The following is a 26,663-nucleotide window of genomic DNA, read 5'->3' as shown; positions in this document are numbered from 1 at the left end:
AAACAATAAAGGTGAGCAAGCCCAGAGTGCTCTCTAAACCTTAGGAAACACGGAGTAGCAACTGTGAAGCTGGTCCGAGATCTGTGTACACTGAAAGATTTAGGTTAATAAGTGTAACTCAGTGACTGATTGCAGAAAAATCCAGGTGGTCACATAGCTGAGCCAAGAAGTTGGATGGCTGCTTTAAACTTCATAAAGAATTTATACTCTTATCTGCTTGTTGTACAGCTCAGATATATTAGAACATTAAAATAAACAGCACAATAAAATATTGACATTTAACAATTTAGATGAAGACCCACTAAATTAAAGTGGTTGAGGAAAATTGGATCAGTTTAGACTAATTAAATCCAATGTAGTACAAATACAGGCAAGATATATTGAGTAACTCCAGCAACTATTATCATGATATTCACGGTTTGTTCTGCCTTTAAAATAATATCAATGATCAGTAAACTCTCTTCTTGCCACCCGAAGTGCGGTGGATGCTGGGAGAGTGAGTAAATTTAAGGAGGACCTTGATTTTTAACTGGTAATGGGTTGAAAGGTTATGAGGAGAAGGCAGAAAAATGGGGTGAGGAGCATATCAGCCACAATTTATTGGTGGAGCAGACTCTATGGGCTGAATAGCCTAATTCTGCTCCAAAGACTTATGAACATTACTACTTGTAAAGCTGGGTAATCACATGAAATTAATATACATATGGTTAATATGAAGGAGTGACTTTGGTTAATATGAAGGAGTGACTTCTATTGATACCCTTGATGCAATTCAGGTCGCACAGTGGTAATGTCAATGGTGATCCAGAACTCCAAATCCACTCAATGGGTCAACCAATCAATCAAAGTGGTTGACTCTTAACTGTTTTGGGATGATTAGTGCAATAAATGCCAGACTAACCAGAAGTACTCACATCACAAATAAAAATAAAAATAAAAATTTCAATCATCACAATTTCAACTACTTGTGATTGATTATGCAGGAAAGCAATTATGATTTTCATTGTTTCTCATGTTGGAAGATAAACTTTTTTTAATGAGAAGACCTGAAATTAAAACTAACTGCCTCTGATTTCATGTGAATAAATTACACACCTGATTATTTGGAGACATTAAACATGAAACAATACATATCAGTTCACGTGTTTGTTGCTTACTGTCAACATTCTGGGGCTTTCAGGATGTCGACACTCGAACATTTTTCTCCCCCAAAGTGCATTAAAAGATGACAAAATTTTCATACTTTTATGCAGAACTATGATGTGTAAACCTAGACTTTAAAGATTATATAATGGGTGATATTTTATTGGGTGTTTTTTTTCCACTAGCACCTGGAGTCACAATTTTCCTGTGTTTAAATGGGCTCATAGCAGAAAACAGTTTGGAAAACACTTGCATAGGTACTTGACAGTACAACAGTAGAGTGCTCCAATACAAGAAGAGAAACACTGGTTTCAGCATCAGAGAATTCACAGATGGAATTTTACAGAAATATACAACTCAACTTGATTAAATGTTTAATATTACCAATGTTATTGCTTGATGAATATTCAAACAAAGCAGATACATCTTAAAGCAACATTAAACTTTGGAGTACTTGCCCCGCGTTCAACTATACAATATTTAATATCTAACTGTACGTGAATATCTCAGGTCTTCACTTTTGTCCAAAACTACTACTGACATCATAGAAGACCACGTACAGACGATCATTCTTTCCTTTTGTTTCTCAGTCAGAATTAACTTTGTCCTCATCAATGGTCCGTGTCAGTTTCTCCATGACAGCCTACCAAAAACTCATCATTTCCCTTTTTGAGAAAAGGTGTAATGTTTACAGTTTTACATTCTTTTACCACCACTCCTATATCTAAAGGATTGAAAGATTATGATCAGAGTGTCTGCTACCTTCATCTTTGCTACTCTCAAATATAGGACAATTTGATTAGTATTTATTTGACCAAATTAGCAGTGCTGGATCTAGTCCTAGGGAATGAAGTAATGTAAGTGTTTCAGTGGGAGAACATCTGGGTAATCTTGAGCATAATAAACCATAATGAGTATTTACTGTCAGAATTTGAAGAATACAGCAAAACGGGAATATTAATTGCCATAGCTTATTTCTGCACTCTAAACAATTCCACCTTAGTGTTGATTGTCTTAGTTACCCACACATCTAAGTACCCTTTAGCAAAACCAGACGGGTAGGCAATCAGGAAATACAACCACCTCCATGGCCTAGTTCCTGCAACTATTAATAGCCACTTTGTCTAGGTCCAGGAGTCTCACAAGGAGGTTCTCCTTCTTGCCTGCACCCACCCACCCACCCCAAGTAATACAGTCAATTCTTTTTTTGGCAGTGGGCACTGCAACTTCGAAAATTAGGGAATACAATTTAAGTATTAATGGGGAAATAAAGCACTTCATCCCTCGCAATGCCCATCAGCCACATTATATGAACGCATCCAAGTATAATTAACTAATCAACACCGAGGATGAGTTCAGCTTATTACATTCAACTACTGGATATTTAACAACCATTACCAGAACCTATTAGATACCCTCAATACAAATCAAATCAGTAACACTCACCATCTAAAACCTGGAATATCGATCTCGTCTTAATAACAGTGGTCAACTGTCATCAGTTGTTGTCAAAGTCCATCCTTGTAATGTCTTTTAGGGATGAGAAGAGCAAGGTATTGGACTCTTAATTGCCCTCTGAAATGACCAAGCAAGTCGTTCAATTCAAGGAAAATTAAGGATTGGCAACAAATGCTTGCTGTGGCAGAGACACCCACATCAAAATAATGAAGAAAAAAAAGCCTTCTGTTACTTTCTCCCTCATTGGCTCTCTCTTAAATCCATTAATACTATTTACCTCAATGATTGAGGAGAATATGAAACTTACTATCCCATCCACAATCTACATCAAGATGTTTCAGTCAGTGGCTTACACTAGAAGAGATTGCAGAATAGGATGCAAATGCGTTGGTTTCAATCGTGATAAGAACCCAGACCATAGTGACAGCAGTGCTTCATTGAAATGGTCATAAAGTAGAGACCATCACTGATCTTGGAACAGTCTCTGCTGCAAACCAAAAGTCACGATGGCCTTCGCCTGTGTTGTAATGACTCTACGACTGATGGTCACACGAAACACCATGGTTTCAGGAAAATATTTAGTATGTAAAACCTAAACTCATTAAGTTTGCTGACAGTAAATACTCATTATAGTTTATTATGCTCAAGATTACCCAGATGTTCTCCTACTGAAACACTTACATTACTTCATTCCCTAGGACAAGATCCAGCACTGCTAATTTGGTCAAGTAAATACTAATTAATACTATTCTCCTATGCAAATGTTAGAAATTATTCTCCCTCCTTGCCCAATCTGCTGCAATCTCCTAGTCTGTATAGGCCAATTAAAATCTCCTATTACTGCAGTATTATTTTTATAATTTCTGAAATTTGACACAAATATTAATCAATTCTTTTTCTTTTATCAAATTTTGGTGCATCTGCAATATATTCAATGGATGCTTGCCTCTCAATGTTTTATTTACCCTGTCCCTCTGCTCTGCATTTACATTGTGATTCCCCCCTTCGATCTGTTGAATTAGCTTGAATTCCACCACAAAGCACTTAGTATCATCTCCATGTGGACACTGATCTAGCCCTGTTCAGGTGCAATCTCTCTGACTTCCAAAGGTATCACCTACTCCATAATTAGTTTCACTGTCTGAGGTTCTTCCTTCAGTATCACACTTTCAGCCAAGCATTAATCCCTGCCATCTTATTTCTTTAATGATGAGCACACGGCTCTGGGGTAATCTAGGAGATTGACAACTTTGCGATCCTATTCTTTAAATCAAGGTTTTGGTTAACGAAAAGTCAATGTAGGTCAGCAAACATAGGGGTGATAGGTGAATAGTACTTGCTGCAAATTAGGATACAGACAGCAAACCTTTGGATTAGCTCATTTTCACAAGATTGAGGATGTGAATCTGGCTAGAATAGTATTGTACATCAGGAAATGAAGAAAAACATGATCAGTTTCAAAAGCAAATGAGGGAAGGTAGCCAATGAAATGAGCAATGTTAGAGAGATGAAAGTAGGCGGACTTAGTGGAAGAGAGGAAATGGGTTTGGATACTCAGCAGCATCAAATAGGAATCAATGGCAAGAGAGTAGAGCTTAAGGCAGAGCCTGTTGAGAATGTTATCAATCTTTCCTATGTTCAACTGAAGGGAGATTGCTCCGCATCTATGACTAGTTGTCCAAAATGCAGAAAGACTTCTTAAAAGACACTGGAGAGGTTGAGAGGGGTGATGAATAGTTACAGCTGGGTTTGTCAATGAAAACGTGGAACCTGATAGCCTGTCTTTCGATTATGAGAACAACAATACTAGGAATAATTGGAAAAGGCCAAGATTTAATCATGGGAAACTGCAGCGTAGCAAAACATTGATGGAGACTCTCTGGCTACAATTCAATATGCAAGAGTGGAATTGAGTTAGGTTAGTCCCTCACAGCTGGTCATAGAGGAGGGGCATTGTAAAAGGATCATTCAATCACCATGAAAAATTCTGCAGACAGGTAGAAGGGAGAGAATAATCTATTATGGTAGCAGTCATACAAGATTTAACATGACTTTGATTTAGGCTGTTTCAACATTATGACTAAAATAAAAGCTTGGCTGAGAAAATGAAATGAAAACTGGCATGAATTTGAAAACACTGGAGAACTTGAAGAGAGACATAGGTTAAAAATGGGGTATTGAGAAGGGCAGAGGGATCATTGTGGTTTTTCAGGAGAGGTTGACCACAGACGTTTTGAAATGGAAAATTACAGTACCTATGGAGATTAAACCAATAACAAATGTGAGCTCACTTTGTGACAGCAAGTACACAAGCTTCTCACACGAGTGTACATGATGTGGAGGAGGGAAAAAGAAGTCCAAAAGGAAGGAAAAGGAATGATTAAGCAGATCAACAGTTGCAGAGATACGATCATACAAATTAAGAATGGGAGTAGACAATTCAGTAAGATCATGACTGATTCAATTGTGACCTTAAATCCACATTCTGATTAATCTCTGATAACCATTCACCCTTTTGCTTAACCAGGATTTGTCTACTTCTCTCTTAAAGCCATTCTGGGACACTGCATCCATCGTTTTTACAGAAAATGACAATTCCAAAGACTCATGAACCTGTAATAAAAAGATTTGCAGAATTTGTTTTAAATGCACACCCCCAATTCCAGATTCACCCATAATGGGAAACATCTTCTCCACATCTACCTTATCAAGAACCCGCAGGGTCATAACCGTTTCAACCAGGTCACCTCTTACTCTTCTAAATTCCAAGAGATTCAAACCTAGCCTGTCCAACCATACCTCATAAAACAACCTTCTAATTCCAAGTGTTAGTCCTTCTCAGAATATTGACATCCTTCCTTAAATAAGATGACGGATACTGTGCACAGTGCTCCAGCTGCAATCTCACTAGTACCCTATATAACTTACATTCAATTTCACTCATGATAAATGACAATATTCTATAAGTCTTCATAGTTACTTAAATTACCATAAGGTTAGTAAATCAGTGTGGCACACGTGGTCCTTCTGCATTTTAGAAGTCTACACCTCTTACCATTTAGATACGTCTCAGCATTTAGATAATCACAGTGGAGACAACAGCTGAATGGCATTGCCATTAGACTAGTAATGTGGGGACCTGTAATGTCCTGGAAACCAGAGTTTGAATCTCACCACAGCAGATGGGAGAGATGGAATTCTATAAAAATCTGGAATGACAAGTCTAAAGACAACCATGAAACCATTGTCAATTTTGATAAGTAACCATGTGGTTCACTAACGTCCTTTATGGAACAAAATTTCCATCCTTATCTGGTTGGCTCACGTGACTCCACACTCTTAACTGCCCTTTGAAACGATCTAACAATCTACTCAGTTGTATCCAAAGGCAAGTAGGGATGCATAATAAATGCTGGCCTAGACAACACCCACATCCCACAAGTAAATTTTAAAAATGCTTTTTTTAATTCTGTATGTCAAAATGGACAATTTCACATTTTCCGACGGTATATTCCATTTGCCACATCTTTAGTCCATTCATCCTAACTATATATTTGCATAGCCTCTCTATGTCCTCTTCACAACTTACTTTCCTACTTATCTTTGTGTCATCAACAAACTTCGCAACCATATCTTATGTCCTTTCAGCCAAGTCATATTGAGTTCCCAGCACACCACTCACGTTGTTAACTTGAAAAATCTCAATTATATCTCCTGTGAACCAGTCAGTCAATCTTATATCCATGCCAATATACAACCTCCTATACTATGAACTTTTATTTTATGCAGTAACCTTTGATGTGGTACTTTATCCAATGCCATCTTGAAGTCGAAAGTACAGTACATCCATCCACCAGTACTGTAAAAGATCAGAACTTGGGGCTTCAGCTTTTTATCCTCAGCACATTATCACCTCCAAGAACTCCCAAAGCATCAGTCAAATGTGATTTCCCTTTCTCAATATCATATTGACTCTGCCCAACACTTTGAAAGTTGCTAAGTAACTTATAACTTCCAACTTTTTCTCTATGATAACAGTTAAACTAACTGGCCTGGAGTTTCCTGCTTTGTCTCCCTCCCTTTTTATATTTGCTATATTCTAAACTCATGGAACCATCCCCAAATCAATAAGTTTTAGAAAATTAAAATCACCAACTACCTCATGAGCCATTTCTTTTAAGATCCTATGGTGAAGTTCATCAGGACCAGGTGCTTAACAGCCTGCAGTTCCAACAATTTATTCTTTGATGATTGTGATTTTCAGGAGTTCATCCCTCCCTTACATCTGTTGATTTATCTCTGCTTATGAGATGTTGCTTGTAACTTTAGTGAAGACCAATACAAAATGCCTATTCATTGCATCTGCTGTCTCCTTTTTTATGAATTTCTCAGACACACTTTCTATATGATCATTTTAGAAACTCTTACTAAATGTTTTATAGTTATGGCTAGCTTTCTCCGAATATTTCCACCTGTATTAAGGTTTTTTGGTAAATATATTTATTAGCAATTTTTTTTTAAAACTTTACAAACATTAGATTACATTACAGTGTGGAAACAGGCCCTTCGGCCCAACAAGTCCACACCGACCCACCGAAGCGCAACCCATCCATACCCCTACATCTAACACTATGGGCAGAGGGGGGGGCGATATAAAACCTCCACCCACCTAGCAAAGACTCCACCCAACCCAAACTGTTCTAAGACATAAAAAAGATACGGCCATCCACCCGGTCAAATGCTTTCTCCGCATCTAAGGAAATCACCAACCCCTGAATCGATCATTGCTGACAAACTTGGACCACATTCAGCAACCTTCTAATATTATTAGAGGACCTACGGCCCCTTATAAAGCATGTCTGGATCTCTTTAAAAATATGGGGCAACACCCTTCCAGTCTCAGCGCTAGGATCTAGGACAGAATTTTGAAGTCTGAGTTTAAAAGAGAAACGGCCTGTCTGAGGCACAATCCTCAGGAACCTTTCCTTTCTTAAGAATTAAGGAAATATTAGCTTCTCTCAAAGATGGTGGTAGGCGTTCATGCATATAGGAGTGATTGTACATCTCCAACATCGGCCCTGACAGAATCCCTATAAACTCCTTATAAAACTCACCTGGAAGACCATCAGAGCCAGGCGCTTTCCCACTCTGAAGTTGCCTAACTGCCTCCTGTATTTCCTGAACTGTCAAGGGGGCATTAAGGAGAGAGGCCCATTCCAAGGTTACCCCTGGGAGGTCCAGGTTCTTAAAAAAGGTCTCCATTTTAGCACTCCTGTCTTCGCAACCTTCAGACCGATACAATTCAGAGTAAAAGCTCCGAAAAGCCTCATTAATCTTTTTAGCATCGTATGTAAGGACCCCGGCGCTGTCTCTGATTGATTGGGGAGCACACTTTTTCCTAGTCAGGAAATACTTCCCTGGCCTATCCCCATATTCAAACAGCCTCTGTCTAGCAAAAGCAAGTTCTTTCTTTGCGTTTTGTGTCAGTATTGAATTCAAGGCAGCCCAAAGGGCTGTGATCCGCTATAACTTAGTCACCGAAGGCCGCGCAAAATGTGCTGCCTCCGCGGCTTTCAACTGCATCTCATGGAGACGCTGCTGTTCCTCTTTGTCATTTCCAGCTAGCCAAACAGGAAATAGCTAATTCCCTAGCAAAGGCCTTAGCAGTCTCCCATAGCATGGATGGACTACTAGCCGTGCCGGAGTTGATAATCAAGAATTCCTGAAACTCCTTCAAAAAGTATCCCACAAATTTGGAATCCTTAAGGAGAAAGGGGTCCAAATGCCAGTGCCGCAAATCTAGCCCTTCACTCTTGGCCTTAACCTACAAATATACTGCCGCATGATCAGAGATAGCTATATTCCCAATTTTACAACCCATAATTGAATCCAGAAGGGCCGAGGGAGCCAGAAAGAGTCAATCCTCATGTGACATTTATGTGGGTTTGAAAAAAAGGTGAAGTCTCTGCCGGTAGAGTGAAGAAATATCCACCAGCCCCAACTCCTCGCATAAGTCAACCACCTGCTTGGCCTGCGAAGAAATATTTGGGGGCCCACAAGGCATCCTGTCCACTGTCAGATCCAAAAGACAATTAAAATCCCCCCTATAATAATGTGCCGTGTTCCAAAAGCACACAACTTAGAGAAAGCACTAACCAAAAATTTGAGGGAATGTGCCAGAGGACAGTAGATGTTTAAAATGCCATATTCCTCCCCAAGTATCAGGGTTTTAAGTATCACAAACCATCCCTGCTCATCTTTCACCTGCTCTAATAATCTGAATGGAAGATTTTTCTGGATAAGTACCGCCACTCCCCTACTTTTACAAGTAAAGGATGAAAAGAATACCTTCACCCTACCGGCAGAGACTTCACCTTTTTTTCAAACCCACATAACCCCTCCTGTTGTAATTTCAGATGTTCCCCATCATCAAGATGGGTTTCCTGCAACAAAGCGATATCAACCCTTTCCATCTTAAGGCTAGAAAGCACTTCTTTGCTTTTAATAGGCGAATGACTTCCCTTAATGTTCCAGGTGCACCATTTAATAAGACACTTAGCCATATCCCCTTTCAGACACCCTTGAACCCCTCGGAGGGAGAACCCTGCTTACAAAGCGCCGAGCATAAGTAAATAATGACTCAGAATCAAAAAACTACATATACAAAAACTATTCTATCATAACTATAAACAACTATTACTGCCATTAAACTACAAAGAAAACCAACTATAGAACCTTGAATGGAAGACTCTTCCCCCTGCCCATACGGGGCACTCACCCTACACATCCCCTCCTTCACAGCTCCTTCAAACCTGGACTGTGCCCCAGCCTTAGGCCAGAAAAAAAAACAAGGAGATGATCCTTAAATCAAAAGACAAAGTCAGGATGAGCACTCCACCCACCTCTGGCTTCATGTCACCCCTACCTGTGACTAAAAGAGAAGCAGAACAAAAAAAAAGGGACAGAGACAACAAAGAACATCCACTAAATTTCCCATCAGAAAATCCAGTTATTAAAAAAAAAGGAACAACTTATTCCAAAGTCTTTTCCCCCCCTTTCCAAAAAGGAAATTATTAGGGAGAAAGAAAGGAATAAAAGGGAAAACATGGGGAAAAATAGAAAAGAGAACAAACATTAACCATATTCTTCAGGACAATCCATCTATTCTAAAACTGTCCACAAAGTTTTTAGCCTTATCCGCCGAGTCAAATGTATAAACTGAGCCCTCACGGCTGAAACAAAGTACTGCAGGGTATCTCATAGAAAACTGGATGCCTAGGTTCCTCAGCCTCTTTTTAACTTCATTGAAGGACTTCGGATTACAGCTGCTGAAAAATCCTGGAAAAGCACGATTTTTGACCCCTTGTACAGCAACGCCTGCAGATCTTTTCTTAGGGATCTGGAAGCTTCTATGACTTTTTGCTTGTGCTTATATGAGTGGAAGTGCACTCGGACCGGGCGGGGATGCTGCACCAGCCCTGACCTGTGCACTGTAACCCGATATGCCCTTTCAATCTGAAGCCTGCTGGACTCGATGTGAAGGCCCAAAAACTTCAGCAGCCAGTTTTCAAAGAAACTGGCTGGCTGCTCACCTTCAGGGAGCCCGACAATTCGGAGATTTATCTTCCGACCTCAATTTTCGAGGTCGTCAATATGGTTTCGCAAGGCCCACACCTCTCGCTCCAGCACCTGGATCCGACTGGATGAGGACTCCATTGCAGCTTCCGAGGCCTTAGTTCACCTCCTCCAGCCTCTCCCGGAGGCCCTGGATCTCCTGCTCGTGCTTCTGCAGCATGGATGCAATAGGTTGCACCTGGGCACGAATCTCCCCACGGATTTCCTCAATCGCAGCCGCAACTTTCAAGGTAAGTCTCTCCATCGCCGCAGCCAATTCCTGAGAGTCTGTCAGGTCCCGGGGGGGGGGGGATCAGGAGAGGCTGCTGCTGCAGTCTCTGGTGTGGTAGGTGTTGCAGGGGAGTGTCCTCCCTGCTGCTATTTGCTTGCTCCTTTTCCCTTTGGCATCCTTCCCACTCCCAGATATTAACAAATATGCGTTCTGGAAGGTTCTAAACTAATATTTCCACCACACAAGTTGGCCAGGGATGGTTAAAAAAAACACCGGTATACCTTGGCTGTCCACAGCAGTTCTACAGAATCGCCACCATCTTACAGAGTCTAATTTTTGTTTTTTTTAATATTCTGTACAATCTTCTGACATGCCACTTCTATTTGCACAACTTTTTATTTTACTTTGATATATCTTAGCATTTCTAGTTAACCAAGGATCCATCCTTGGATTTTTTTTTTTAACCTATTTGAGTGCATTCATTCTGTATATTCTGAAATCCCCTCTAAAATATCTGCCATTGCATCTCTGTCAAACCTATCTTTTAACCTAATTTGCAAATTCACTTCAGCTAGCTCTACTTTCATGCCCGCATAATGACCCTTTTGTTTTAAAACATTCTCAGGCTGTTGACCTCTCTCTTAGACTAAAGTAAAATTCAATTAAATTATGGTTGCTACTTGGGGGTGTCGTCTTTGATATCATTAATACAGCTTATCTCATTGCACAATACCCAATTTCATAGCCTACTCACTGGCTGGATGCAGAACATGTTGTGCAAAGCCTTCCATGTACAGTACTCATCTAGGCTACACCTTTGCCCATCTGACTTTTCCAGACTATATACACAGGTGAAAATTTCCCATAATCACCACCAACCCAACCATATGATTACTGTTAGGAAGCCTGTTCACCATACTCAAGTGTTTTCTTGCCTTTATCATTTCTCTTCTCTACCCAAACAGTTCCCACAATTAGGGTTTCTAAATTTCGATCATCCCTAATGCCATCATTAAATACCAGAGCCACCCCTCCACCTTCTCCTAATTAAACATCCTGTATACTTCATGATTCAGAGCCCAGTCCATGTCCCCCTGCAGACATGTCTCTATAATGGCTATCAAATCATACTAAATATTTACACTTGCAGTTTATCAGTTTTGTTTTGAATGAGACATGAATTCAGATACATAGCCTTTAGTTTTATACTTTTGCTACTTTTTTTTGCAAATTCTAGTCTTATCTATTGGTAGATTTTTAGATTTGTACTCTCTCCCCCTTCCTGTCACAGTCTATTTGTCATTTCCTATATACATGGATATTTCATGGAGATCATAGCTAAATAATAGGCTGTCTTAAAGGATCAGTTCTGAGTGAATTGAGCAAAAGTCAGGGTCTAACAGTGAAGGGAGACGGAGTAGATGCAGGTGAGCAGAAATTACTTTGGCTGTGGCTCTTATCACAGTGTGATAAGATGAGATGGTCAAGGTGATGGCTGTTAAATGGGTTGGGGAGTTTATACAGAAGGAGAGAAGTGAATTCAAAGTACAGACAGCAAGATAATTTGAGATGGGCTTTAAATTACAGAGATGAAACGGCTTATTACATAGGTGGGAAAGAAAAAGGACGAGGATATCGCCAAAGACCTTGAAATGGAGCTTGAGAGAAGGTAGAGAATTAAGATTTTAGAAGAGACAGAGGAGAAGTGAAATAAGACAAAGTGCTTGAAGGAAAGATTCCAAAGACACATTGTCAATCTACCGATTATAAAATCAGAAATTAAATAAACAACAAACTAATATTTTAGTTATATTAAATGAGATTAATATTAGGAAAGATATTAAAAATAATTCCAATGATCTTTAAAGAGGTATTTATTAAATGTCTGCACCCTCTCAACGGACACCAGAAGCCCCAATTAAAAATTTCAAACAATTGTTTCTGAATTGGAACTTAAGCCTGCAAACCTTTTACACTCAAAGACAAAATAGTTACTTCTGAGCAATACTGGCACTTGTGAAGGCAGCAAGGATCATTTGGCAACAATGCAGCAACAAGAGATTCAATAAAAACAGATCATCTAGCTTAGAGGTGAGTGAAAACTGCCCTGTAGAGGAGCAGAAAATTGAGAAGGTAAGAGAAGGCCAAGTACTAGAAAAGAAGCTATTCATCAGAGAGTTGTGCCTGTAGAATGTGTTGATGTTGAAGGTCACTAGAAAAGTCCAGAACTCAATGAAAAATATACTTTGATTCAGTACAAAGTAAATTATTACTCTAAGCATTAAAATAAATTGGAGAAATAGCACCTAGTGGAGAATTGGGGTGTCAGCTCAAATAGGTTTATTAAAATTTGAAACTGCAAGTAACAGAATTTGCAGCAGCCAAGTCTTATCAGTGAAGTCTTTTACAAAAGCCTACTTCTGATCGCAGAGGAATCCAGGAGTCACGAAGTCAAATGTGAGCATGCAATTAAAACAAAAAATAGAGGAAGGACAAGAGTTGAGAAATTGAATGGGTGCAGGCATTAAATTAAAATTATCATGCAAACAATTGCCAAAGCTGAATGAGCATTGCTGATAAAACCGACATCAATTTACAAATCAGTGTTCAAATGTTCAAAGTTTCTATCAAAACAACTGGAAGTTGCAAACAACCAAAGAATTTATAAAACAGTGCACAAATTTTTGACTTGTGATTTTATAGCATCTTTCTTAAACTCAGGGCATCCCAAAGTGTCTAAAGCAAATAAAATGTCAGCAGTCACTGAAGTTACTTCAAAAGTTAAACAAAATAATAGCTGAAACATTTTCACCATTCAGTGTCCACAGGGAAGTTTAATTTATTTTATCTTGTTAAATAGTTCTTAAGATTATGATAAATTTTAATCAGTTTTCTAAAATTTACTTCCTATTTAAAACAGTGTAATTAAAAACATCAATGTACCTGGCAGGTTTGTGGTACTTGCAGAGAAAGTCAAACCGCTCATCTGGAACTGGCACTCTGCTTTCATTGGGATCAATGGTACAGAAGGGAAAGTTTTCTGCAGCTGCCTGACTTTTTGTTAGAACGTTAAAAAATGTAGATTTCCTGTTTCACAAAGAAAAAAAATAGTTAAAAGACCAGCATTTCTGAGAAAAGATACAATGAAATAATAGTATTTTACCCAGCATACAGCAAAGTCTAATATTTAAAGACAAGGGACTATAACTTTACATGACATATTTAGGCAATATTGAACAGGTCACAGTCATGAAAAACAGAGTACTAGTTTGGGGGATTGAAGCATTACAAAAATAATAAGCTGAATTAAGTATTTGCAGAGATTTGAGGAGAACGGAGATTTAAGCATAAAAAGGTGAGGAATGCAAGTGTAAAATCACAATATTACAACACAAAATGAGATCATTTGGTCTGTCACATCATTGCCAGTTTTCTGCAAAAGCAACACTACTTGTCCCATTCCTCTGCCCATTTCCCACAGCCATAATTTTTTTTCTCCTCAGAAAATCTGATTCCATTTTGAAAGCCATCATAGAATCCGTCCTCCACGCTCTCAAGCAATGCATTCCACAGCCTAACTACATGCTGTGTAAAAAGGTTTTATAATCATGTCACCTTTGGTTCTTTTGTCATTCACTTTAAATCAATGCCCTCTGTTTTTTTTATTTTCTGCCCTTAATGTCAGTGCTGAGCACTTCCCTGGATGGTCTAGTGCTAGTCAGAAGCATAAAACAAAATCCTCAACACTGATCCAATAATATGTCTAAACCCTAGCATTAAAAAGTACTATACCAAGGCAATAATCAATTTTATCCCCAAATTCAGTCATCCTATGAATGGAACTATTAATTTACAGTTAAAAAGTATGGAGTGAAGTAGAGGGCAAACGCAAGCACAAGGGAAACAGGGACAATCTGCAGGAGGTACCTAAATTTTCAATGCATTAACAACAAAAACAAAAGGATGAAACTGGGTAGATTATGTAACAACCAGTCCAGGCCACAAATATGAAAGCTAACCCTAAGAATTTGGTTTAAGTTTTCAAGCAATCATAGAAACCATGAGGATTATTTATGTGAGGACATTCAAAAAGATCATAGCATTTGCAACACAAGAGGTAGGAGGTCTACTTGTTTGTTCATGGAATGCCTATCTCGAATTTCCCTTGAAGAACTTTCTTAAATTGCTGCAGAACAAGCACTGAAGGTACACCCACAAGACTGTTATGACAGAATTTAAGGATATTGATTTAGCAATGACAAAACAGCAACATAATTTCAAGTCAGGATAGTATGAGACTTGGAGAGATACTTGAAATGGAAGCATCACAATATCTTAACAACCCTCAATTTTGATGGTAGAGCATACTGGTTTGAAAGGTGCTACTCAAAGAGATTTGGGCAAGTCCAACAGTGCACTTTGTCGATGGTACGTACTACTTTACTGCGGGCTATTAATGGAGGTAGTGAACATCATGAATGAAGCTGGCTGCTTTGCCATAGATGATGAATGCAAAGTGTTGTATGAATTAACACTAAGACAAGTGCTGACTATTCAACTGCACTTCTGACTTGCACCTTGAATGGTGGACAGGCATCAGGGAAATTAGGAGTCAAGTTACTCACTAGACATTCCTTGCCTCTAACTTGCTCTTGTAGTTGCAATGTTTACAATGCTGGCTTGCTGAAGTTTCAGGTCAATGGTAATCATCAGGATGCTGATGATGATGGTAATCCCATGTCGCAATGGTTTCATTCTCTTTTGCAGATGATCATGGCGTGCAGTTGGGTAACAAACCTCACTTGCCAAATCCGAGTGTTGTCCATTTAGGCATGAAGGAGTTGCAAATGGGACTGAACACTGCAACCTGGTGTTGAGAGATTGTAACTTTGTCCACCCCAGTCCAACACTGGCACCTTCATATCACAGCAATTATCAACATCCACCCAATCTGTGATGGAGGGGAGGTCCTTACCAAAGTAGCTGAAGATGGACCTAGGAATCTAGGATGAAGAACAGCAATGTCCTGGGTCTCAAATAACTGACCTCCAATAATCCTGATGAAATCTGACTCCACTTGGGGACAGTTTTCCCATTGATTTCAAATTTGCTATGGCTTATTCAATTGCTGCCTAAATGTCAGGGGCATTCCTTCATGCTTCCCAACTGAAATGCAGCCTTTTCTTTCCCCACCTTTGGGCAAAAACTTATCTCAATTGTCCTGGTACAACAGAAACTCTGCATTGAACATCAGATTCATTCTAATTGGAGGTTGATAATATTTTCCATCACGTTGCTGATGTTTGCGATAATAAACCAGATTAACTTTGTCTGGTTTACCAAGTTAATTCTGGGTATGGAGGGATTTTCTAATGAGGTGAGGTTGAGTAGGTTGGGGTTTAAGAGAACAGGAGGAGATCTTGATGAAACAAACAAGATTTTGAAGGCACTTCACAGGGTAAATGCAGAGAAGTTCTTTCCATTGTGGCAGAAGTTAGGACTAGATGGCATCATCTCAAAGTAAGAGGTTCCCCTTTTAAAACAAAAATAAGCAGAGTAGTCGATCTGGGTCATTCAGTATATTCAAGGCTGAGAGACAGAGAGACCTTTCATCTGTAAGGGATTCAAGGGTTTAGGGCAAAAGACAGGAATGCAGCATGATCAGTACAGCCATAACAGGCAAAGCAAACTTGCTGAACCGAATGGCCTATTTCTGCTTCTACACCTTATGGTCCGTTTTTGTAGACCAATAAAAAAAATGTTGGAGTCTCCCACAATGTCTGATCAATCTCAGTATTGTGGACTGTGCTGTGACAACTTGGGTTAGGATGTGGTTAGTTCTGGTGCGCAAGTCTTCAGTATTTTGACTGGATGATACAAAGGCATACGACCTGTGCATTCAGCTATTTCTTTAAATCATGGAGTGATCAAATTAGCTGAATTCAGGCATCAATGATGCTGGGGACCTCAGAAGGGAGAAGATTAAATCAGCTAATGGGTACATCTAGCTGAAGATGGTTAGCGAATAATTAAGCCTCTTCATTTTCACTGATGGGCTTAGCTCCCCACTCATTAAGAATACAGGTGTATGTGAAGTCTCCTCCTCCAGTTAGGTTAACTGTTGTCTGTTGACAAATGAATTTGGCAGGATTGCGAGATTTGATCTGATCTGTTTGAAATTGCTTAGTTCTGTCTATAGCATCCAGGTTTCACTGTTCAGCACACACCGTCCTGTGTTACAAACATCTGATGCTACCCCTGGTGCACTCTCCCACACTGCTCATTGAACCAAGGCTGATCTCCTCGTTTGCATGTGCTCGCACAAATGTGTTTATGGGAGTTAGTGTTGCATTGTATTTGTAATTCTGGTGCTGTGTAATTTTTGTCTGATCAGTAAAATTACAACATTAAAAAACATTTAAAACACACCCTCTGAAGAAATGCAGAGGTCAACAGGGAGGTGAAGGATTTTAAAGAGGGGAAAGATACTCTGCCACTCCTTTTCTGCCCAAGGTGATGCCACAGAGAGATTCAATCAATAAAGCACTCAGTATAACAAAACAGCTTCATCTCCAGAAAGACGGTGGGGTTCATTCATATTGATACTATCACGGACAGATGCATTTGAACAGTTAAACTGGTGAGGGTGAGTAGGTTTTTCACTCTTACTGGATCTCTCACCACAGACCTAGTCTGGTTAATATGACCCTTCTAATGTTACCAAGCCAGTCTTGGTGACATACACTGAAGTTTGCACTTCCTTTCCACGTTTGTCTAATTTACTTTGAACTGATAAAGTATACTTTTGTGGCATTATAATAAGATAACAGAATAGCCTCCAGGATGTTTTTGTAAACTTTCATTTAATAATCTTGAACTTACAGCCCTTATCAGTTTGCTAATTTCAAGACTGCAGTCTAATGAGAGATAAGTGTGTCTATTCAGCTTATCAAATTCATTTTTAAATTACTCTTGAATATCCTCTTCCACTGCTCTATCAGAGCATGCACTGATCAATGTATGGAACCATCCACACATTTATCTTAAAATTGTATTTCAGTAGTTTAAAAAACTTAGTCTTTTTTTAAAAGAATCACATATCTAAAAACAAACTGCTACTTCTATACTTCAGCAATTGTAGAAAATGATCACTTCTTTATAAACGGAAGAATCCAAGTTTCCCAGGTTTTCCTCGTAATGAGACTTTCAAGAGAGCTAATAGCCTCCAGTTTCTTTGCTACATTGTCTCATTTGTTGAATGTTGCAAGGCACTGTTGGACTGTTGCTAAACTGAAATGATTAAATTAGATTGGGTCTAAAAGGGGAAATATGTTCCATTCAAAGACGTACCTAGCTGTGACAAAATTGTGGAAAAAATAAGTTCTATGAAAATAGTGTAAATTCTTGGCACTTTATGGAAGCAATCGTCTATATATATAGTCTTAGAGAAATCAACAAAGCATTTAAATTTCAACATTCTACTGCTGGTTCATGTTTTTTATCCACTTCAGTTATTATTTGAGACAAAGGATATCCCTATGATGCAGTTTAACATGTTACATAAAGCATCGAGAGCATATCTGTGATTTTTCTATTGCGAGGTCTCTTCCAAAGACAAAGGGAAGGGAATGTTGAACAGAACTCAGCACAGAATTTACCTTGGTAGACAGTGATTGAAGTGATCCAAGTCCAGCAGAGTAGAGAGGCTGGCAAGGAATAAGTAGCACAAGGTGAGAATGTGTAAGGGTATAAGCAGGCAGGGAAAGAATTAAGTTCAGAATTTTGTGAAACAAGAGGTTCAGCTGAGCATGACTCCGATCATGTAAGCACTTACAGTTAATGGTGGGGGTACTGGAGGCAAGAGTAATGGGTTAACAAGGTGGAAAAGCATTCATTATGTACAGTTATTTAACAATATTGGAAGCATTGAGTATGCAAGGTCAGCTAACAAGGTGAAAAGTAACCATTGGATGAATCCAGTTAACAAGGTTAAGAACATTCATTGTATAACAGTAAGGGGCTTGGCCTCTGCTATTGATACTCGTTGATTGTAACAGTCACCCAATGAATAGGTTTGTTGCCTTATCTGAATGCTCCTCCCTATAAAATGACTACATAGTTCATTGAGAAACTACTGTTCAAGACAAGACCGTGAACTCATGCCTCTGTGGACATGGGCGATTGTTCTCTCTCCTTCCAGGGCCTGCAATAAAGATGAAGAAGGTAAAACTATACAGTGTCTCTGAGCATCTTGCTTTGACTAAGAGGTGAATGGGACGATAAAGGGGTTCCTAATTTCTAAACCTTCGCAGTATGAGAGCTCAGACTTACAGACGCAATCCCTCACAGGGGTGTAATTTTGAAGACTCGACGAATGAACATATCCTGTACTTTATAATGGCTGCATTACACCGTCCAGCATTGTGTTCCTACTTACATACAAATCAAATTGCGAACGAACTCCAGAACTGAATCTATTTGCAATTTACTCAAGTAGTCATTTGCAAGTACAGAACTTGAATACTGCTATAAAACAACATGTTTTCAAAGCTTTCAGACTTACATTCATCAGGACATTTCACAAGAATTGGTTTACTTGCCTTTACTGCTTTACATTGAAAACAGGAGTTGGGAGGTCATGTTGCAGCTATATAGGATATTAATTAGGCCACTTTTGGAACGCTGCATTCAAGTCTGGTCTTCCTCCTATACAAAGGATGTTGTGAAAACTGAAAGGATTCAGAAAAGATTTACAAGGATGTTGCCAGGATTGGAGGGTTTGAGCTATAGGGAGAGGCTGAATAGGCTGGGCTACTTTCCCTACAGCATCAGAGTTTGAGGGGTGACTTCATCGAGGTTAATAAAATCATGAGGGGCATGGTTAGGCTGAGTAGTCAAGCTCTTTTCCTCAGGATAGGGAGTCCAAAACTAGAGGCATAGGTTTGAGGTGAGACGTAACATTTTCCACACAGAGGGTGGTGCGTGTGTGGAATGAGCTGCCAGAGGAGATGGTGGATGCTGGTACAAATACAACATTTGTGTGGATACATAAATAGGAAAGGTTTAGAGCTATATGGGCCAAATGCTGGTAAATGGGACTTGATCAATTTAGAAATGGTCGGCATGGACGTGTTGGACCGAAGGATCTGTTTCCGTGCTCTACATCTCTATGGCTCTATGAGCATCAATTCAAGGGAAAAGCTCAACACGTTACAGGAAAGTGCTGATTCGATGGCAAGTGAACTTTGATTGTTAAAGACTTTGCATGGAGAATGCAACAATTCATTCTAATTGATAGTTAACAGGCAGACTCTCATTATTTTAAACCAGGTGGGATGACATATTGCCAAGAGAAATTAAAAAGCTACTGGCTGTCCCCTGTTTTGCTAATATGAAACAAACAGTGTGTACACATTCTTTCTGTCTATAAAGAAAGAGGGTCCAACGCAATATTATATTGCTTTCAGCCCAGACAAGTGTGCCACACTGCATGTTCCAATTCCTGAATTGGTTACCAGTCTTAATTCTTCACGCATTCAGGATTATCTAGCAAACAATATCCAATTGCTGAATTACATCCAATGGTGGGCACTGTGTACACAATTTGCGAACACAGACTAGTTGGGCATAGTCAATGCCTTGCATGTTATGAACAACCGAAGGCACATACCCCTTGATACAATCTACCAGTGCTTTCGACAAATAGCCTACATATGTGGGTTCATACCAACACTGAAATAAATTCACATAGCACATTACTCAGTTGTGTGATGGGCAGAAGCTTTTGCTGACTTGATAGCAACATCCTGTTAATGGTCAGCACCACTCCTCTTACAATTACATAGCAGTAGAGTGAAATCTATTGTTCAAACTCTTGAGATGGATTACTGTAATCCCAGGTAGACAAGGTAGCTTTCAAGAATGACTGCCTTAAAGCTGTTAACAAATTTCTGCGATACACAGGAAGAAATGTTCTGATCAGTCTTTTTAGACCCTGATCGAACAGAGTCAATGTGCTTGGCTTAAAAAGTTAAACAAAATCTGATAGTTAATTGTCAATCAACAAACTGGATCATTCTCTATGGCAATGATTCCACCAGAGACCACTTCACAACCAAGAAGCATTCTCTTGTGGTATAAACATTGGTTTTCCCTTTGGGAAATGCCCTGATGAATTCAAAATTAAAAAACTTGGACAAAATGTATTTATTTTCTGCAATAAACAAATACTCAGCATGAAGAAAAGTAAGAAAAGCACAGGTAAGCAGAGATATTCAGCAGATAACAACCATGCAAACTGAGGAGGAAGACATTCAGCAAAGTATAGGAGACACTGAACAAAACACAATCAGAATAATGAGAATGACTTACTCATAAATGTATTCCAATTTATAAATCTCCAAAAGTTTGTTCAAATCAGAAAATTAGAATATGTATTTTATCCACAAGAAATTAATGGTAAATTTACCAATTTCTACAATGACCTATAGGCTCCCATTTCTAAATTTTCACTTTCCCATTTGAGTTTTGTAAACAAGGGATGGGAGAAACTGGCATTCTTAAACTCCATTTTCAAAGGTGTATGTTAAGATGGCATATGTTTGTGCTGGTGCATTGTACAAGTGGTTAATTATGCCTTATCATTCAACACATGGGAAATAGCGTAGAACTCAGGAACAGATTGAAATATTTTAAAACATGCATAATTCCATGAATTTCCTAGTATAGACACAACAAATCAGGCTCACAATAGTTGACACTCTTAAAACTTTGAAACAAATTCTTGTTTACGACATGTTAGCAATTGTCTATTTTCAATCAACACTATTTTCATCTCACATTAGGGACATTTTTAATACCATTTGGTTATTTTTTTAAAATCAGATACAAACATCAAATAGTAAGAGAAAGGTAAACATTAACACTTCTATTTAGTTTTAGACCCAGGTGAAGGTTATTGTTTGTCTCCTATCAAGGCATGTCACTAGTTTCTGACAACTCAATAGCATCTTATGATAAACAAAAAAAGTGAATAGAATCAATTAATTTTACTTCTTCAAACTAAAGTAAAAGCTTACAGAGGAAGTGATGATGAAACAGTGACAAAAAGTCAAATAATTTTCCACTAGTTCACAAAATGCAACTGGCACAATCCCTCGCACAGAATACATTTTTTCGCATTGATACAAGTGAAGAGAGTTTTACTTTGAATCTAGCTTACACAACATCAAATTTTACATTACTTTAGTCTGCCAAGAGGGCAAATTTGTTCCAATATTCATCTCTGAACCAATATGCTAAAAAGTGTGTAATTTGATCATAAAAGAGAAAATAAGAAGCCTAAAACATTTGTCAACATAACAAGAATATCATAAAATATACCAGTTTATGTCAAAAATTATTAGAAAACATGTCTTTTCCTCTTTCTTTGAGTTATGACATGTCAAGGGACAATTAAAAACAATTATAAACAACAGGAAATGTTACAGCAGTTCTCAAACAGGGATCTGGGATTCCTCAGAGATTTTCCAGGAGTATTCAAAAATAAAGTGGAAGCATTCACCAAGCAAACCTAGCCTCATGGATGAGTGGAAATGAGAGCGGAGTGTCACTGGCACACTTGTGGTGCACAGTGGGCTAACTATCTTAACTAAGAGAGAAGTTTGCATCATGGAGCACTGAAAACAACATTAAGATCATTATTTCTCAGTATAAACTTTTAAATATATACTGGTTTAAGAAAGAGTTATATTCATACAGTACAGAAAGAGACCCTTCAATCCAATTCATCCACATCAACTAGACATCCCAATGTGACCTTGTCCCATATCCCTCTAAACACTTCCTATTCATATATCCATCCAGATGTCTTTAAAATATTGTAATTGTACCAGCCTCCATCATTTCCTCTGGCAGTTCATTCCATACATGGACCATCCTCTGCATGAAAAAGTTACCCTCAGTTTCTTTTTAAATCTTTCCCCCCTCACCTGAAACCCATGCCCTCTAGTTTTGGACTCCTTCACCCAAGGAAAAAGACCTTGGCTATTCACACTATTCATGCCCCTCATGATTTTATAAACCTCTAAAAGGTCACCACTCAACCTCTGACACTCCAGGGAAAAAAAAAGCTCCGGAATATTCAGCCTCTCTCTATAACTCAAACTCTCCAGTCCCAGCAACATCCTTGTAAATCTTTTCTGAACCCTCTCAAGTTTAACAACATTCTTGCTATAGAAAGGTGACCAGAATTGTATGCAGTATTCTAAAAGTGGCCTCACCAATGTCCTGTACAGCTGCAACATGCATCTCAACTCCACTACTCAATGCCCTCGCCAACGAAGACAAGAATGCCAAACACCTTTTTAACATCCTGCCTACCTGCAACTCGACTTTCAAGGAATTATGCACCGACATCCCAAGGTCTCCTTGCTCGGCAACACTACCCAGACCCTGTTATTAAGTGTATAAGTCCTGCCCTAGCTTGCCTTACAAGATGCAGCACTTCATATTTATCTAAATTAAACTCCATCTGCCACGCCTCAGCCTACTGGCTCATCTGACCACAGTCCTGTTGTACTGAGATAATCATCTTCATTATTATGACACCACCTATGTTGGTGTCAGCTGCAAACTTACTAATCACGCCTCCCATATTCACCTCCAAATCATTTATATTAATGGCAAAGAGCTGTCCACTTCAACTTATTAAAATACATTCTATGCAACACTTTTACGTCTATTATTTCAGTAATATAATTTGGATAGGAAGAATCCATTGGTTAGTAATGAACTTGAAAAGGATTTTTTCAATGTTATAAAACCACTCATAAATAAACCCACTCCTCAATTTAAATACCGACTCCAAATCAATGCAAGGGATTTGTTAATAGTCTACTTATTGAGCATAACTACTTTCTAATGCAACTGTACATACTCACAAATTTACCTCCTTTCCAGGTACACCATGATGTTCCAAATGTATAATGATGACATGAGGAGAATTGTCAACAGGTCGGTGGAGAACTCAAAAAACAAATACCACCAACTGTAACTACAATTAAGATATGAAAAAAATGGAATTTTATGGCCATGTGTTTTTGATTACCAATGATTATATTCATGAATACAATTTATGACGATGTCAAAAAAGATGTCAGAAAATGTGGCTGTATTTGAAATTAGAAATGAAAAATCACATTCTGCAGTCAGTTTATACTGTGTTGCATCTATTGCACCATTTACTATAGTATGTAACAATTCTAAAGATACACCCTTAAGACTCAAAAGATTAATGTAAGTAATTTCATCTGCTGCAATCATAGTAATTACAACACCCACATCAGTTATTTTTGGCCCCAACAGTTCAGATGTTGCTCATTTTAATGATTAATTCAATTCATTCCACATGTGCCCCTAAAGGGGATAGTACAGTAAAATTCATTCATAAATATCTTATTATTTAAATACTGCAGCCAAAAGTATTTAAAACTCTGTCAATTTGGGCTAGCAGTGGACACTAACAATCAAGCTTTTCTTTAATGGGAACCACTTAGTCTGTAATGGATTGTCTGCTATCACACCTGTCATATCATGAACAATTTTATTCTGATTAAAAAAGGGCCAGGTATAAGGAATGCATTGTTCCCACATGGCTTATCCACATTGGAAACCTTCAATGTTAACGAAAACCTGATGGATAATATTCTACACACATTTCAACTAAAAATAAAAGCAGAACACTAGAGCTAGATTATCAGAAATCCATGCATCAACGCACATAATTTTGTGGCAGTTTAGGAAATGAAATGAACTTTTGACCTCTCAATTCATTTACCAGTAAACTATTGTACCATATGACCCATCAACAACAGAAGAACCAAGTGTGTAAATGTCAAAACACTGTCAGGACCATGGCACTTTGGAAATGATGTTGTCAAGAAATGACACATAAAATGCAAAAGCCTTCCCCATTGCTGATGTGAAATGGTAATGAACAATGATAGAGTTTTCCCTTACAAGATGCCACATTGTTCCTATCAACCACATCCTGGAAAATATGGCTAATGATTTGCATCAGAATAACAACCACGACATCTGTAGTTATTCTCATTCATTTTTGATATCTATACACAGCACATCAGTTTTAAGTGTGAGATGAATGCACAAACACAATACACTTCCTTGAAAATGTTAGCTACATCTCTCTGATGTAAAGTGCTCAAAGACTGAACAAAATATAACATTAGAACATTACACAGTTGCAATATTACATATAGTTTTATGTTTCCCCTTAAAAAAGGAATATAAAAGCAATGAAAAAAGCAGTACATTTTCACTGGTTATTACCAAGGGTTAGGAATTAGTTATGAAAAGGTTGAGTACAAACATATCCCATCATCACCCCTCCACACCACCGCCACACTACCCCCTTCTCCAGCCCAAAGCAGAAAAGATCAAGGTGTGACAGAGATTGCTTGCATACTGTTTATTTACAGGAAATTAACCATGAAACTGCAAAAGAACAATTAAAATGATGATTCCCAACTGTGGAAATAAACTAATTACAAAATCAAGAAACATTCTGTTCCTATGGGGTTGGAAACAGAGTACAGAGCAGGCTTTTCAATATTCTAGAAAAGGAGATAATCAGAATTAATCCTTCTATAATTTTTACCAATTTTCTCAATTTTGAGAGGAACTGTTTTCCTGACGCCAGATAATGCTCTAGCATGAATGGTTTATTTTCAAGTCTCAACCAGTCCTAGTCCATTTTTTTTTAAAACAAGTGACTGAGGGCAACAGGAGCAGAGAAAATTCACCGTAGTGTATATTAATACAATGCTCTAAAGGAGGACTTCACTGTCAGACAGAAAGAGGTACCAAGACATAAGCAGGAGATGAATATTGTGATGAAATATATAAAATATACATATTTCATCCCCAAGAAAACATATATTATTTCATTCCCATAAAATATATATCATCCCCAAGAAAAGATAGATTATCCGGGGAGGGATTAGACAGACATGGCTGACAAAGGAAGTCAGGAAATGCATCAAAGAAAAAAAGAGATCCTATAAAGTGGCCAAGAACACTGGGAAATCAGAAGATTGGGAAGGTTACAAAAATAAACAGAGGATAACAAAGACGGAAATAAGGAAGAAGAGGATCAAATATGAAGGTAGGCTTGCCAGTAATATTAGAAATGATAGTAAAAGTTTCTTTCAATACATAAGAAACAAATGACAGACAAAAGTAGACATTGGGCCACTTCAAACTGATGCTGGAAGGCTAGTGATGGGAGATAAGGAAATAGCTGAAGAACTTAATAAGTACTTTGCATCAGTCTTCACAGTGGAAGACATGAGTAATATCCCAACAATTAAAGGGAGTCAGGGGGCTGAGTTGAGTATGGTTGCCATTACAAAAGAGATAGTGCTAGAAAAGCTAAAAAGTCTTAAAATTGACAAATCTCCTGGCCCGGATGGGCTACATCCTAGAGTTCTGAGGGAGGTGGCTGAGGAAATAGCGGAGGCATTGGTTGAGATCTTTAAAAAGTCACTGGAATCAGGGAAAGTCCCAGATGATTGGAAGACCGCTGTTGTAACCCCATTGTTCAAGAAAGGATAAAGACCAAAGATGGAAAATTATAGGCCAATTAGCCTAACCTCGGTTGTTGGTAAAATTCTAGAATCCATCGTTAAGGATGAGGTTTCTAAATTCTTGAAGAGCAGGGTCAGATTAGAACAAGTCAACATGGATTTAGTAAGGGGAGGTCGTGCCTGACATACCTGTTAGAATTCTTTGAAGAGGTGACAAGTACGTTAGACCAGGGAAACCCAGTGGATATGGTCTAGACGTCCAAAAGGCCTTTGATAAGGTGCCACACAGGAGGCTGCTGAGTAAGGTGAGGGCCCATGGTGTTCGAGGTGAGCTACTGGCATGGATTGAGGATTGGCTGTCTGACAGAAGGCAGAGAGTTGGGATAAGAGGTTCTTTTTCGGAATGGCAACCGGTGACAAGCAGTGTCCCACAGGGTTAAGTGTTGGGGCCGCAGCTGTTCACGTTATATATTAATGATCTGGATGAAGGGACTGGGGGGCATTGTGGCGAAGTTTGCCGATGATATGAAGATAGATGGACAGGCAGGTAGTACTGAGGAAGTAGGGAGGCTGCAGAAGGATCTAGACAGTTTGGGAGAGTGGTCCAGGAA

General features: G+C 38.6%; 1 protein-coding gene across 1 annotated transcript in view; it reads right to left on the bottom strand.

Moving 5' to 3' along the window:
- ola1 (Obg-like ATPase 1) overlaps positions 1-26,663 on the bottom strand; it is a 210,058-nt gene that overhangs the window by 169,077 nt on the left and 14,318 nt on the right. Inside the window, exon 3 of the mRNA XM_043693599.1 lies at positions 13,391-13,534. Within this exon, the coding sequence (XP_043549534.1) occupies positions 13,391-13,534 (144 nt within the window). The remainder of the gene's footprint in view (positions 1-13,390; positions 13,535-26,663) is intronic.

This window comes from Chiloscyllium plagiosum, chromosome 7 (assembly GCF_004010195.1).
Source record: "Chiloscyllium plagiosum isolate BGI_BamShark_2017 chromosome 7, ASM401019v2, whole genome shotgun sequence".
Taxonomy (NCBI): Eukaryota; Metazoa; Chordata; class Chondrichthyes; order Orectolobiformes; family Hemiscylliidae; genus Chiloscyllium; species Chiloscyllium plagiosum.
Note: the sequence above shows the minus strand (reverse complement) of the source record. Positions and strands in the feature narration are given on the sequence as shown.